The sequence below is a fragment of the Opisthorchis viverrini genome, assembly GCF_000715545.1.
Source record: "Opisthorchis viverrini unplaced genomic scaffold opera_v5_97, whole genome shotgun sequence".
Classification (NCBI taxonomy): domain Eukaryota; kingdom Metazoa; phylum Platyhelminthes; class Trematoda; order Opisthorchiida; family Opisthorchiidae; genus Opisthorchis; species Opisthorchis viverrini.
Genome location: NW_008751753.1, coordinates 604,859 through 621,443, shown reverse-complemented (window position 1 = coordinate 621,443; position 16,585 = coordinate 604,859). Strand labels below are relative to the sequence as shown.

General features: G+C 40.5%; 2 protein-coding genes across 2 annotated transcripts in view; both read left to right on the top strand.

Annotated features, from left to right (window-relative positions):
• Positions 1-13,583, top strand: part of T265_05256 (hypothetical protein) — a gene marked incomplete at both ends in the record, with an annotated part of 20,188 nt that extends 6,605 nt beyond the window's left edge. Inside the window, 2 exons of the mRNA XM_009170225.1 lie at positions 11,608-11,698; positions 13,353-13,583. Coding sequence (XP_009168489.1) covers positions 11,608-11,698; positions 13,353-13,583 — 322 coding nt within the window. The remainder of the gene's footprint in view (positions 1-11,607; positions 11,699-13,352) is intronic.
• A 2,232-nt stretch (positions 13,584-15,815) lies between these two features.
• Positions 15,816-16,585, top strand: part of T265_05254 (hypothetical protein) — a gene marked incomplete at both ends in the record, with an annotated part of 73,794 nt that continues 73,024 nt past the window's right edge. Inside the window, one exon of the mRNA XM_009170223.1 lies at positions 15,816-16,035. Coding sequence (XP_009168487.1) covers positions 15,816-16,035 — 220 coding nt within the window. The remainder of the gene's footprint in view (positions 16,036-16,585) is intronic.

Genomic DNA, 16,585 nt, shown 5'->3' with positions numbered 1-16,585 from the left:
GGCTTTTCAGCATAGATTGGCTTCACTTACAGGACGAAATCTCCACAAAAATCCCAAATCTCTTCACACTACCAACAATATATAAGTAGCTCGGTGGAAGAATAAACTTCACCCGATGAGTGAAACTTCTATCTGAGAAGTCGTTGCTCGAGGAGCCAGTCAACACTTGTGACCGCGTGATGTGGATCCCGTGACTGAAGAATAAGCGGCGCTATATCCTGTCTAAGTGCGAGTTAATCACACTGCTGATCAGCCGCTCGTGGCATAAAATGGTTAAGTGTTCAAACTACTAGCCAGGAGGTCGCGGGTTCGAGACTCTCCGGGGCTTCGTGAGATGCGCACTGCTGGTGATTCCCAATAAGGATGAAACAGCTGCACAGTGCTTCTCGGCTTCACTTACAGGACGAAATCTCCACAAAAAAGACCTTCCAACCCTTTTCTCGGCGTTCACATTACTACTACAAATGAAACTCGGTAGTTGAAATTCATGACGCAAGAATCAACGAATTTGTGCATGGTTAGTTGGGCAGCGGATTTGGTACGATGGTAGAATTTTGGTATAACTAGAGGTTTGCTCGTCCATTCAACTGGAGTTAGTGATGTTGGAGTTCTGTTATTGACCTGTTTTATTGAAATTAATAGACCATGAGTCTTGGGTTGAACTAAGTTCTCTAAAATCCAGGTTTTTTTGCAGAATGCTCGAATACTGAAGCGTAGTTTTATGAAAAATACCCAGGATCCACTGCAGTTCATGAAAATTATTTTCAGTAGCCAAATTTTGTCGGCAGTTAATTCAGAGTTGAGCTACGCGAGTGATGTTTTTACACTTGCTATTTGGTTGCTGGTCGGACTCAAGAATATTTCGTTTCTCTGTGTGGGCAAAAGAAGTGAAGCCAATACGTTTTGCGACTGAAAAGGTTTTAATTTTAAAGGTCGTTCAAACCATTTCTTAGGGTATTAAAGTGGTGGACGAGTTATCTGGAAATAAAATTTCCTTTTTTGACAAAACTGAGGACGTAAGAAGACCTCAATTCCTTGTTTACTATTTCGGTGGGTCACTGGGTTTGAAATAATCCGAGATAATGCTTCAGACTTTTGCAATACAATACCTGGATTGCTGACTGCCTAATCGTAACAGTATTCGGGATAGATGTAAAATCACCTCTTGCTAGCAATGAGCCTACATTTTTGTAGTACTTCCATCACAGAAACATTCGCCAGCTATCTACTCACCATCAGAACTACACCCCACATACAGTTTTCGCGGACTTACGCACCTACTCTACCAAGTGAGGCAATCTTTTCCGAGCCAACGTGATATCTTGAGAGATACACTCCGGTGAGTATAGGTAACGAAGCTGTCACTCGTTGGACCATGCGATATCGGGGCGTACGTCTACTGGACCAGCATTCATATTGGTAGATTGTATACCAACGTTTTGATCGAATTCGGTGTGGAGTCTCCTACCTGGTTCAACTAATGACAAGCTACTAAATATGACGACAGGATTTGAACACAACCCTCCAATCGTAGTTGCTTATAGAAACAGGTACCAGATAAACCCTCAAAGGCGAAAGATGAAACCAAGAAAATCCGAAGGCATTTCGACAATAGACAGCCAATCGTCATCTCTGCGTTCCGTTCGACTCAGGAAACATTTAAGAGACAAAAGCCAGCGTGGTGATTTTTCACGATGGAATAAAATTATCATATCCAATTATGACCTTTCACCAATTGTACAAGATGTCAACGGCAGTCTCAGAATGGCGCGCTTTCAAATGAACTTGACTATGCAGGAATATACCAGCATGTTGCGATCACCGCATGTGAAAACTTTAAATCGACTTTCATCATCACACCTTTTTGATCTACTTATATTTCTGTGTCTTTCATCCTAACTGTGATCACCAAGACGTTCTAAAATTTTGTCTCAGTTATAAGACGAAGCTTCAATATTTTTAACCGAACACCACCAACATATGAGGGAATGGTGCTCTTGAAGTTGAATTTATCAACCAACGTGGTCATTTGTTTGTTCACTCTAACCATAACCAGTAAGAACAAACAATATCACTCAAGCCACTGAGTCATCGTCTAATAACATTACAGACAGGGGCTACAAAATATCGGTGGTGATCTACACGGAGGCGAGCCAGTCGAAATGCGTTTGGTGAACGCTGACTATCGTTTTACCACACCTGTCACCGTTGTTTTGTAGTCTGGCTCATCGTGCTATCAAGGAACTGTCGTCTTCTCTAGAAACCTCATTAATCTTACGGAAAACCAAAAGTAGAGCATCTGGCTTCCTCAGATCAGTAAAAACCGGATGACTTGGCTAGGTGGGCCCTTTCTAGATGAAAATTCTAAATAACATAGGGTCATTTTATTTTATTTCTGCAGAAAATAAATCCCATATGATTTTAATCTCAAATGTTTTGGTCACATATACCATTTACGGTAAGGGCACCGGCAGATTCCATATTCCTCCAAAACAGCAAGACCAGCGTCCAATGGAAACGGTTTGATGTGTGTATCGCTATAGCTTAGGCATCAGACTCCGACTAAAGTCCTGTCAGACAAGCTTATATAATGGCAGGCAGGAATGGTCCCACTGTTTACCGTAGAAAATATCAATAACTCCCAATGATCATACGGAAAAACAAGGGAGGACATTTTACCAGTTCAGAAAGAAATAGTTGTGATCGTATTGTGGACTATGACACTTTAAGCGGAACACAACTTGGTAGCGGATATTTGTACTGCCAACACGTTCTCCTGGCTAGCTCCGAAATACTTGAGCTGAATTATCTGCATGAAAGGACGCATTCGGCTAAGCTTTTGCCGTCTGTGGATTTCCAAAAATTCACAGGCATCCAGAGGTTTAACCGCTGTTGATCTGAAACATACAACACCTAGCATTCAAAAAGGAAATTCGTGCCCAAATAAATGAAAATAATACTTGAAATTACGAAATAATCGGTGAGCATTTTTTACCTTCAAACGCTGTACTGGTTCTAAAATTATTGAAAGCGGTCTCTTGAAAATACAAATGTTACCGGAAAAACGGCAGTGGAAGTGACGATGGGGTGGTACATAAGGAGTGAGCTATGATAGAAACGGAGCAAAGGGTTTGGAATAAATTTCTGAAAGTGACAGGTTGTCTTTTACAAACAACGGAGAATGTTGATGACAGTTGTTATGTCAACCACTCTTCATCTGGTCCTCGTAAACAAAGGCAGTATTTTTAAAAAATCAGAAATGTTTTTGAAATACGGTATTTATCCATGGCTTTTTGACTGCACGGAATGTTGTCAAACTTACAAATCACAATAACCTTGGGATCGGGTCACCAAATATTTCCACATTTTTCCATTGATCAACCAATATATGTTACCGAAAATTCAGACGAGCGTCTTGACCAAAACCTTCTGCTTATTCTTAGCATAAAACTGGCCGACTGTTTGAGAAAAAATAGTGAATGCGCGACTAAATCCCACTTGCACACGCCACATGGACGCAACGCACAATCCATTTCCCTATCATGGGTGTCAAATGTGGGGTCAAAACAAAACAAAGCTGGGTGTAAACAGACATATACTTGGTGCAGTCCAAGATATTGTTGAGGTGAAAATCGAGTGAACTTCTCGTGAATGATCCTCTCAATTTAAATGTGCTATGCATCTTCCACATCAGGCTTCTCTATTTTTCTCTGAAAGGATGCTACGCCCACCACATCCCTTAAAATTAAATCCTTATATGCTGACATTCTTATTGATGAAGCAATCACTGTCATTTGTGATTCTGTTTGAGAAAACAAGCTATCAACAGGATTCCCGGTAGAAGCTATTTTTAATCTATAGGCCTAATGCTTGGTCCTTATGTGATGTCAGATTTTACATACAAGCGGATTTTCTTGCAGTGGGAAGCCCAATTGAACCGATTCTTGCAGATTTATTTTGGACCACGTGAAACAGTGGCTATCGGCAGAACTCCAGACAGTACTGGTCTATATAAGGATGAAAGTTTTATATTCATTCAATTCAAGTTTGTCTATTGTATCAGTTACGCGATCGCGCCCAAGTGCAATTAAGTGTTACGGTAGAGACTGAGAAGCATATCTGTTGTTATCAGCTTAACTAGACATCCAGATGATTCATTGTCATGAGGCTTACACAAAAGCACGTCTCGGAGTGGACAGTATTTTTGTTTTAGAATTTTTGCTTCTGATAAACACCATCGGGACGGACCTAAGGATAAAAAACAATGGGCCATAAAACACCCCATCTGGAAAAGACTCTGGCTGGAAAGGGATATCCTAGTAGGTTTGTATATATGCTTTCAAAAAGCAGGCGCACCTGTGTAGTCCCAGCAAAAAAAAATCGAAGAAAATTCTACATCTTGTCGTCATTCGAGCTTGATACTCCTACCTCATTATTCAAGTGTTGCTTGAATTTAGTGCATAACCAAACATACAGCGCTACTAAACCACAGTTCTTTCGTGATAAAACGTGTATGACAACACCGCTAACAAAGGATACATTTCCAATGTGCGCAATTTTTAAATTAATTTTTGATGTTGGTCGTACCTGCGGATCAAATAACATATGTCAAAAGAGGAATAATATTTGGACAATAGTCCTTGAACCTGTCTCGAAAAAGTTACAGCGATTTATTTCTGGCTATACAGGAAGCATCATCACAAGGCATCTGTTGGACCATGGCCAGCCGGAGATCAAGTCATTGCCCTTAGTATTGCTTTCATTTTCAAGCATCAACATAAGTTTTGGTTCCGAAGGATGCCTCCAAGAACATTTAGTTCCTTTTATGTACCTAGATAAGAATACCTTTAGGGGATGTGCTTGTGTTAGCATTATGTTGTCTTATCATCCACGCGCTTCATTCACATTCTTCTTTGTTTGTTCGCCTAATACGTATTATTTTGAATTTCAACATTAGGTGCGCATCTAACAATCGGTCGATTTAGCCACCTAGTCTTGTGTCTCTTGATCCCAGGTGACCTAGTCTAGAAGATAGCTTACATCAGTGAGCTATTTCATCATCATCATTATCAAGGACAGCTACATCAGTATTGACGCTGATGCTTCATTGCCGTAGAGCCATAAGGTTCGTCTAGTTATATATATAATCATATTAAAACCCCAAGAGTGAAAAGAAGAGAAAAAGGATGGGTGGGAACCTAGTGCTGGCCTATGTCAAGCATTCTGAGGTGCCTAAATCTCCAACCGCTCAATCAGACAATCTGGAAAGAGACTGACAGCAGGAACGCCCTTTGTATTCAACCCTTCTTATACATTGTCTATGATGACGTTGCAGGAATAATCGCCTAGCTGTGAGGTGTATGGTGAGGCGCAAGAAACATTACACCGCAGCTCTAGCTTTTATCAAATATTATTTATCAACCTTGCCAGTAGTATCGTATTAGAGGAAACAAAAAGCGGTAACCAACCAATTTTGGCACCAACTGTGACCAAACAGTGCACATGCTGTACATATTCCTTGTAATATCGTTGGAAATACAGGATTTCTAAAACTCTGTCTTCCATTTCTGGCAGCGTTTAAGGAGGATGATGGTCAATAAGCCGCTGAAGCAGTTCTGGAGACTTGGACTGCAAGGACCCGGTTGTGTGCAATCTTTGTCACGTGATCGACTAACATTCTTCTCAATGGCAAAATATTCAGTTTTCCCCCTTCACATTGCATACACTATTTGGGCATCAGGACGTTAAGGCTGACCCTTATTTTAAACATTGTTGAAATCTATCAGGGTGTAATTCCATAGCTCTACTGCAACGATCACTCATTTATAGTTGTAATAATAGATAAAAACTCTTGCCCAACCCTTTTATATTTCGATAACAACAGGGTATTTTGTTACCCCAAAAGTTTTTAATCTTTCCACTTGAATGGCACGCACCTAAAAAAAGGACTTCTGAAAAGGAGATACGACTGTCGTATCATGTTTGGGTGTCTGTATTTGGAAGGGATCACGACTAAGTGTCGGAGGACTACGTCGAAATTCACCAAATAGAGTACTTTGGATTTTTCCACATGAGCACCGTTTTTGTGATGAAGGGGGTAGCAAAGTAGACACTTATTTCAAATATAAAGACTTGCTTTATTCACAAGATATGTTCGGAACCTACAGAAGCATAGATGGTGCACTATTTTGAATAGAACAAGGAGCAATAATTTTTTACACAAATATTAAGCTTCGTGAATAATATTGGCTGCTTCTGCAACACATCTTTTGCAGTCGAAACGTCAGAAAACGCGGGTCAATCCTTACTTTATCTGCGTTTTGTAAATTTTATACAGAGGTAAAGAAAGAGATAAAAGAAGTGGTTGATAATTCTCCTAACATTGAAGGCTAATTCAGCTAGTAGGAAACCTGTTCGTCTGCTAGTGTGTGTGGTAAAGAATGTGAATTATTTGGAAGGGAATAACGATGATCTTGTATCTTTCAATAGCTGAGTTAAATCAAAAGCCCATGCACCATGACCTTCATCATACTAAAACTAATAACAACAAAGAATACTCAGAAGCTGTACGTAACCTATACTTTAAATGGGCTTGAAAGTGAAGCCTGATGGCTAACTAAGGTCTGTGGACTAAATAACTACTTGAAGAAATGAAGAATTGGCGACAGAAGCAGAAGGCCTACTCAACAACCAAACTGCACAGACAAAGTGAATCTTGTGGAATACAACCTTTGAATTTTATGTTGAAAGGATGATGAGATATCCTAAATCAGTCAAAAATTGCAACTCAAATTCTACTTGAATTCAAACGCTGTTATAAGGTGATTTATCAGGCCTTCTTTGACGACACCCAAGCTAATCCTGAGTTTTGACATCCAGATCCGCATGGTAAAAAACTACCGAAGTCTTTACTGTTCAGAGATGGTAACCTAATAATTAGATGTACTCATTGCCTGAAATAAATGAAAATCCAGCTGACGGCCTGACTAAACACAACATATTGTTTGGCAAGGCAAACAATAGCAGAATTGTATGAACGCAGAGTATGAAGCGCAATTTTTCGACCAGCTGCACTCAGACACTGTGTGGGTCTGCAGTGTTGCAATAATTTTAAAAATGGTGGATTTGATATCCGGGTCTGCTTTCAGCACGTGATTCACAATTACCGAGTTAACACACTCCATTCAAATCCCCTGAAGAGAATTTTTGATCACCCTGTGAAATTCTGATCTTTAAACTAGAACAAATGTGTTTCGCAATTGCAGAAAAACCCGCAGAATTTGCGATAGAATGGTCTGTTGAGGTATATATTAATGGTGGAAGAAACTATGTATGATTTTGCAGCTGGAGTTCACGGTAGACTGTGACCTCTGGCATACAAAAGTAGCCGTATGATTAGTGGATGGCGTGTGTGGGAATGTGGGGCTCGTTGTACCGTCAGCGCAGGCCTCTTACTGGGTCACATTTGGTTCTGTACTCTAAGATCCTCTCCGAATGCACCTTATTGAGTGATCATTTTCTCTGTTTTGTACAGTCATGATCATAAAGCATTTAGTTCATCTGAGGCAACGCTTCCACATGAACCTACCTGTAGACAGTTGGTTTGAGTCTTTATATCTGCGCATACTGCCCAAACTGCTCTTTAGAGATATGTGAACTAATCTACCAAAATGAAAAGTGTTTGTAAAGCACTGACAGAACAACCGAACGCTTGAGCATCACGCTAAAAATTCGTGCCACGAGTTAGTTCCAAGTTATCACCACAACCAAAAATAGAAGGTGATCACCTCTTTCTACTTTAAAAGTACTAACAAGTTTGAAAATGCCGAATACATGCAAGTGGAATGATGAACGAAACGGCTATAGATATTTTTCGCCTATAAAATTTTGCATCGGCTTTACAGAATTGATTCCTCAAGTTGCTTTTCAACGAAGCCTATGATCACACTATTTGCTAAAGTGCGAAACCGTCAATTTCAGGGTGTAATACTTCTGTATATACCAATGGAATTTTAAAAAATAGCGTACCTAAATGTACCAAGAATTTCGTTTTAGGTAGAAATTTGTGCGGAGAATCTAGTTCCTGCTTACAAAACCGCATCCTATCGCATCTATCAACTAAACAGTGTGCCACAGAACGGTTAAACCTATTGCTTTGGGCCACATTCAGTATATCTACAAGCTACCAACCTAGTTCCTTCGGAGAACGTTAAATAAACAAAATAAAGAGTAGTTGTATAGTCATCTTGATTTTCGGGTTGCTACCCCAGTTCGTTGGAGAACGATCAGTTACGAAACATTCAAAGCCCGTTGTTTGCTTTCGGAAAATTCTGAGATGTACAATAAAAATCTAAGAAAAAAAGCCTGTTATTTTTTACTACATATCTTCCTGATAACTGCATAATAGACGTTATTCCGGGCACTGTGGAAAAGGGACAGCTTTACGATAGACCACCTCGTTTCCAAACTCCCTCTTGAACAAAGTGAGTTTCTATTGAAATCGCTCTGAGAGTCAACAAACCCCCCGGAACAATACAGAAAGCAGCCTTTAATAACTAAATTACGGTTTCTTTTTGGTAGATATAAAACAGTGAACATCCCCCTTAAGAACATTCTTCCTATCGCTCGGAATTACCATCCAAACTTAGCCAAACGTTCGATGTAACCACAAAACTGTCTACAGCGTAAGCACGTTGTACTTGAAGTAAACTGGCCTGACCAAATAGGATGTTAGACTTCGTGTTGGTATGCCCTTTTGTAATCTGTCATTTTTTGGTCGAGAAAACAAAAAAAATTTAAAAGAATACTTTCAAGCACTTAAATATTTGGTGACAGATGCCTGTCTACTGGATTGCAATGCATTTTTCTGAAAAAGTGGGGATTTGGTGGTCCCCGATAAAACCGCACACTGTCACAAATTTTTCCCAAATTAAATTGCACGCCTAACACTGATGACCGATATACGGGCTCATCATATTGTCACAACCTGTACTGAATACATCCTGACTTTACTTTATCTAACAAGAGATTCTTAGAAAAAACATAGAAACCTAACATCTTTGAATAAGTAAAACCAAATGGTTGTTTTTTTTATTTCAGTTTGAGGAAGACATTTTTGCATAAATCGATGTTGTTTTCTATTGCCTGATGTCATACAACTTTTTTGCCCCATAGCTACTCCGACTGCTTGATAGGTAGGTAAATGCATGCAGGCGGTAAAAAATTTGGAGAACCACGCTTTATCTCACGACGTGCAAGGACTACTGGTTGAATTTGAGTATAGGTTTTGTTACCCTTGAGTGTTATGAGCTGCGCTGCGATATTAAGTTTAGGCATATAAAAATCAAGATTGGACTACATGTTCGTGGATAATTTGTTGCTCTTACCCGTATTTAATATTTTTTTCAACAAGGAAACCATTTTTTATCGAACCACCTTATTCGCACTAAGTAAATTCATATTCCGCCACGGACACCCTAGATAAAGTTGGTTTTGTTGTTTAATCCACCTGCGGGCCAATAAAATCCGCAAGGTTGGACCAATGGGGAGCATCTGTTGCGCAGTTCTTATCAGATAAAGGTTTTGCCCTTGGAGCTTGCTGTTGTGAGCAAGACGCAATATACTGCTACACATGAAAACACTGTAACGACGAGTCTTTTATGATAACTGATGTCGAGTTCAGTGGTGCCGACTGACTCTTCACTATATACTTCATAAGTCTGGAAAACCAAACATCTTCAACCAATCTAGATATTTGAAACAAATAAACACGTGCTCGGCTGGCTTGGTTTCACGTATCAATGTTGACAATAACTCGTCCTATCCTGGATCTCATGAGTTTCGCGGTAAGTTTTTTCCGTTTTTCATCAGTTACCTTTTGTAAGCAGCTAAACACCCACGACTGAAATCCTTTGTGTTCGTGTCTAGGGAGACCAGCTACTGTCATGAAAACTTGATTCACGGTGTATGGGAAGAGCAAATGCACTCACTTCTCCTAGTGTTGGACTGCCAGCTTACCAGGTACTGATTATGGTTTCCAACCTAGAAGAGGTAAATGAGATTTTAGCTTTGAGGCAAAGACAACTGATCTTTACTGGGTGTTAATCAATTGCTCGTTTCAATGAAAAAGCGGCGCATTATCTGTGGGACACTTTAGGCAAAGGAACTCATGAATGTGTCACTTCACAACACACGTTCATAACCTGAATCAATGAGTAAAACGCTATTCAAGTTGACAAACATCAACTGAGTGCAATTAGAATTAAAATCGTCCCACATTTCACTTGTCAGGAAGGATGACAACAACCACTCCTAGTAAAGGCCTTTGAAACTCGTCGATACTCTTAAGTTGTGATAACCAAATAGAGTGCATCGAAACCTCAATTTTCACTACATGAAGAACCACTCTCGACCTGTCAAATATTTCGCATTTAAGTAACCACTGATTAGAAAAAATAAGCTCACTTGACTCAGTTCTTCCGCTCTGCAAAAGCACGCCTTGGTTACCAGTGAGTTGTACTCACAACTAATATGTGTCCCCGACATGGACAATCTGATTAAATTTTGTCAGACATTGATTTCCAGTCATTTTTATGCCACTTGACAAATCACAAAATCAAACTTACTTGTTTTGGGGAAATCTCGTTTATATACGTGCTTTGCCATCTAAACCAGTGGGACTGGACACCAATCGGCAAAAACGTGGAAATTTAGCTGTTTGACTCTGTTTCTCTTCAATATGATTTTATTGTGGTGCATGCATCCTGCTGACAGCAAAAACAAAGAAAGCTCCACAGTAGCCTCATGGTCACAAGAACATTTTTGGACCATTTGTTGTTGCGGAAAACTTCAGCTAACCAAGTAGATTACGCCGTAAACCCTAACCAGGGGAACATAAGATAAAAAGAACATGTGGCAATCGGAGAGCAAATAAACCTGTTTCCGGGACTTATAACGCTGAAGCAATCAACAGAATGGAATGCCTTACAAGAAATCAGTCAAAAAAGGGAAACAATCCAAAAAGGGCTCAAAGATTTAGGAAAGACAAGGGTGTGAATAAGCCAGTTTCACAAGTATGAGTACATCTCAGATGCACTAACGAAGACTTAATAAACTCTGTCAAAGTTTCTCGTTGGGCCTCTGTTTGTCCTTTCAGAAATAACACAACATACTACCTTGGCTAGAAAACATTCAAGACATAGATGCTCACTGATCCGATTCAGTAAAGGTAATTTTCAGCGGCAATAGGGCGGACGTTTGACAACTTCATTTTGCAGACTTTCTAACTGTCCTGTGTTGTGATGAACATCTGCATACTTATGCGCTTCACGAAAGGTAGACGTCGTGTAATTTTAAGGACTACCAGGAATGGAATCGTTTTTTGATATTTGTCAGCAGGCTATCGTTTAATTTTGAAGAATCAATAGCATGAACCACGCAGGCGTACCGTGTTTATGTAACGCTGTTTACGTTAAAACTTTGCATAAATTAGTCAGATCCTGTGGGCGCTCTGTCGGTCAAAGTTGGGACTGAATTACTTGTCATCCTAGAGCGTACGCGTATGCGCTTCTGATTCACAAAAAGAGTTATAACCCACCTGTAATTCAGAAATCATTTTTTCACAAATACGCAAGGCAATGTGGATATGGTTCCGAAGTACGCTTCATCCGAAGTCCAACAACAAAAGTGTACCCCTTCGGTAAGTTCAATGACGAAAATTTTGCAACCCTAATAAATCTGTTTAAAACAAGCACAGTAGAAATTTTTATTAGTCATAATTTTCTGTCGCCTTTTCTTGTCTAGTGGATAAAATAAGATCAAGAAGTACAACAACTTGGCACTCAGAGTAAAATACTGGTTTTGCCAAGATGGTTACGGTAGCATTCAACTAGGCGAAGTTTAAAAACAGGCACAAATAGTGATCCGTTTGTTTGGTTAAACAAATTGGAAACAACCTTGATCCATCTTTTGTTTACAATTAAAAAGTTCGAAAATGTTTGTTTGTAACGCCAAAATCGAACAAACTGATCAGCAAGTTCAAAACGTGCACTTTTGATTACGGAAGCCAGATTGTCACTGTAACATGCAAATAAATATCTGGTGCATTCGAGCGAGTTATCTTTTTTAAAAAAATGTAAGTTTGACTTGAACTTCTTCTCTAGGAAAGCGAAGTATGCTGTATTTGGTTTATTGCAGACACTTTTTACAATTTTGGATTCCGAAGAAATTGACACACAAAACTCTACCTATATGTGTTAAAGGTTTTCACTATGTTGCGTAATGAGATTTGCGTTGAAAGCGGTTATGAATTTAATACGAATTACTTTTTTGATAATGATGATGATTTAGCTAGTTCATATTTTGCATCATTTCCTTACATCTACCTAGTCTGAACGTCTCGCCCAAAATTTACACGGGGACTTAGTTACCCTTGGTTTACACCACCTCTTGTGGTTTCATTATATTCCAGGCTTAGTATAATAACGTGGAAAATTGCTGAACTCGTCTACTTATGAGTGGAAGTGTCCATCTTTACTGACAGAAGGAACAAAAGGATATTTATTGTTTCCCTCCTGTAGGACAAGATCTCCGAAGTGACATAGGAAACTAGTTTTTTTACGTGTTTGTACTGCCTGGCAGATTTTCAAAATCTGATGACTGTTGGTTTCATTTCCTTTGGAGGAGAAACCGTGTGCTTTCCCAAAAAATGTCATTTTTGTACGCATACGAAGACACTAGAAGCTCATTTGTTTTGAGAATCTCTAGGTGTTGTAATCTTAATATCATGTTGCTTACGGACCAATCGAGGAAACGTCCAATATCGAGGAAAATGCGAGAATGTCTCCTCTATCGAATGTTGCTGAACTCAAGTTTTTTTGGGTTGATCAGTTACTGCAGCGCCTTCCTGCCAGTTATGCATCGCTTGAGCGAAGCTTTCAAATAAAGTATATCGGTGGGATTGGCCACGCGACTGTCGGGATTCAAAGAAGTGAAGAGACTGTTGCAGTCTGCACTTCTATTCATACACTTCAACCCCCCAACTGCTTATCATTCTTACAACTGACGCATCAAACCGTGGAGTTGGTGCAGTCATTGGTCACACATTCCCCGACGGTACGCAAAGGGCGATCGCTCATGCCGCAAGGTCGCTGGCTCTACCTGAACGGTCAGATTGAGAAAAACGCTAGCCATCATTTTTGGGGCGAAAAAGTTCCACAAAATACTTCACACCTGTGACGGATCACAAATCACTGCTGGGTATATTCGGTTCCAAGAAGGGTATCCCGGTATACACAGCCAACCATATACAACAAGGAGGCACGATTCGGCTCCGCTACATCTTTAACTTAAAGTATGCCTCAACTGAAAAAATTGGGCAGGCGGGTGCATTGACGCGCCTAATTGATTCCCATAAAATGGAACCAGAAGATATCGTCACAGCAACCGTTGCCGTCATACCGGAAGTCTGCGCTGTAGTGTTGAGGACTATGAACCAGCTACCCGTGACTTTTGGCGCGGTAGGAGGTGCCACCAAAAATGACAGCATACTAGAAAAGGCAATAAAGTACCACCAAGCCAGTTGACCAAAACCTGTCCATCAGGGGAACTCCGGAAACTTTTTCAACGACGGAGTTCATCATCTGCTGCCAGTGACTGTCTTCTGTTTGGTGACCAAAATATCATTCCCACCGAACTTCGCCACCGGGTCCTAGCACAGTTCCACAGTGGACATCCAGGGATAAGCCTCATGAAGGTCTTTGCTTGCAGCTATGTTTATTTGTTCAGTATGTATGGGTACATGGAGCAGGTATGTCGGAGTTGTTTCCGTTGAGCAGCTTCCCAGAAGTTACCCAACCGACAGTAGCCGTAGACTTGGCCACAGCCAGAAAAACCATGATCGCGCATCCATGTGGATTTTGCCGGACCAATTAACGGACAAAGCTTCTTCATCGTTGCCGATGCATTCAGTAAGTGACCTGAAGTTCTTATTATGTCTGAGACAGCAACGATGGAAACCAATACTGAACTGCGGTATTTGTTTCCAGTATTCAGTATCCCGGAAACTATAGTGTCCGACAATGGTACTCAGTTCACATTCCACCAGTTTGGCGAATTCGTTTAAAGACACGGCATCACACAAGTTACTTCCCCACCATTCCATCCCAACTCCAACAGTCAAGCGAAACGGTTCGCAGATACCGTTAGACGCGCGTTGACAAAAGCAGAAGGGGAAGAGACTATGGAAGAAGTCCTGAATAGGTTTTTGATTAATCATAGTGCAACTTCTAATCCACAATCTCTGGATGGTCGCTCTCCAGCAGAGATTATGAAGAACAGACAGTTGAGACTTGCCCATGACGCCATCCTGCCAACACGTACGTGTTTTCAATCACCAACAGGAGGGACATCAACGTTCAGGCCTGGAAAACATGTGCTTTCGAAGAAATATCGCCTTGGGCACCGAAGATGGACTGTTTGATTCGTCCATAAAAGAACCGGTCAGGTGATTAACAGCGTCCAGCTGGGATGACTGATATGGAAAAGATATAGCAGTCAGCTAGGGCCGACTGAGTGGCCGATCAAAAAAACGGAAGAACAGTAAATAGAGCTCAAACTGCTGCTTGAAAACTTTGACCTCCTGAGATCAGCACCAATACATACCGCTTCACATGTATCGTCCAAGACAGATTCATTACTGCAACCAAGATGCCATGCCGGTCGCGCCGGAAGGCTAGTGGAAATTTTCAACTTGATCCGTGTCGAATATCTTCCTTTGGAAGGCAAAAAGGGAGAAACATTAGGAGGGTCAGATTCCTGGAACCAACTTGAAACGCTGGCAATTTACTGAGACTCTAAGTCTTCACCAAAATCTTAATAGAAAATCCGGCAAGCATCCAGGCTAGTCATGCATTCGATCAATTCAGCAATAGCCTGGGTCGATGAAACTAAAATTCAAACAGCGTGAGGTCCCTTGTAAGTGCGGCACTCTTGCACGTGCCCGCTCGTTCTCAAAAAATCTGTTGTGTTCCTTATCAGTGAGTCTTTTTCCGGTAATAGGCACTAGAGCGAGAACAGCAGTCAGATTTAACCCAAAGTGGTACCCAGCGGTCAAAAACATAGGTCACTCCAACACCAACCATATTACGAGTGCATGGGAGGCCGCGCTCTAAGATCATGTGATCACCGATCGATTAGGAAACAACACGACAGATCAACACATAGAACCACCCGACTTAACAGTCAGTCGTCGTCGAAAGTCGGCACCCAGCTAGTAGCTCAATGTTTCATTCTGCTCCCTAACGTCGCTCTACTGATCTCACCTCAACTGGTGATGAATCAATCGCAATCATTTGCCCAGCTCAGTGAAACAACCAAACAACATTTACGCTTCCTGAGCTACAAGTATTCTTCTGGATAGAAAGTTGCCGCTTGAGGCGTTTGACAATAAATCGACTTAGAATTAGGCGGACTGACAAAAAAGCCGCATTGTTAATCAGTCCTAACGGATCAGAAATTAATACAGTACATGTGAATATTACCGTAACCAAGAGCTAGTTAAATAGAGCTTAAATGATTCTCTAAATCAGCGGTGTAGTTGTAAACATTATCTGGTGCACTAAATGAGTCCGCAGCTTTGGGTCCGCTTATGGCCCAAAGATCCGGAGAAATGATCGGCTCTGGAAATATTCGTTATAAATTTTTGAAGCTTGAGCAAACGTGCTCACATGAAAATGTCGTTCTCCTTTGGGGCATGTATAAATGGTGCATATGTTTATGTAATTCTGTTTTTTACCAGATATAAACAGAACTGAACAATGTCCGAGGGTATTGCGCTCAATTCTTCACCGGTAAACGCCATGGAACAATCCGAGAACAAATATCCTCGGGAACAGTCATTGGAAGCCAACGAAGGGGTTGAACATGAGTTGTGGTCTAACCAATGTGATTTCTTCTTATCCATCCTGGGATATGCTATTGATCTGGCCAACGTTTGGAGATTTCCTTATATTTGTTTCACCAACGGCGGAGGTGCGTGTAATATTGTGAATTAGTTAGTCGCAGCTTCTTTTGTGCACGTTATCGGAACCAGTTCATGTTCTTTCAGAGTTTAATAGATAGTTGAGGTTGGTGAACTACAGTAGGTCTTACCCCATCAGTTTATGACCGAACAGCTAAGTTTCATGCATAATTTACTTTGCTCTCATTATGATAACATACTGAATCAAAGAAGGCTTGTATGTATTACGAAAAATGTATACCTTTATTGGATGTGCAGTATATGCTTATCATTGTTTCGACCTCTTTTTTGTTTGCCACCTAAATCGATGTGCAAGGTGTTCACAAACTTTGGATGGAAGGGGTATTAAGAAGGGCGTTCAAGTTACTCCTGCAGGCTGTTTGATAGATGTAAAGATAATATTTTGTAACAGGAACATTCCGTTTTCTTTCTTAATCCTAAACTTTCAACTGGTAAAGCATGTTGCGTCCATTCATTAGACATTACACAAATACCTCCGACAGCTTTCAGGTACGGTGGCTGACAGAGCGATAAATTATATATATATATATATATATATATATATAT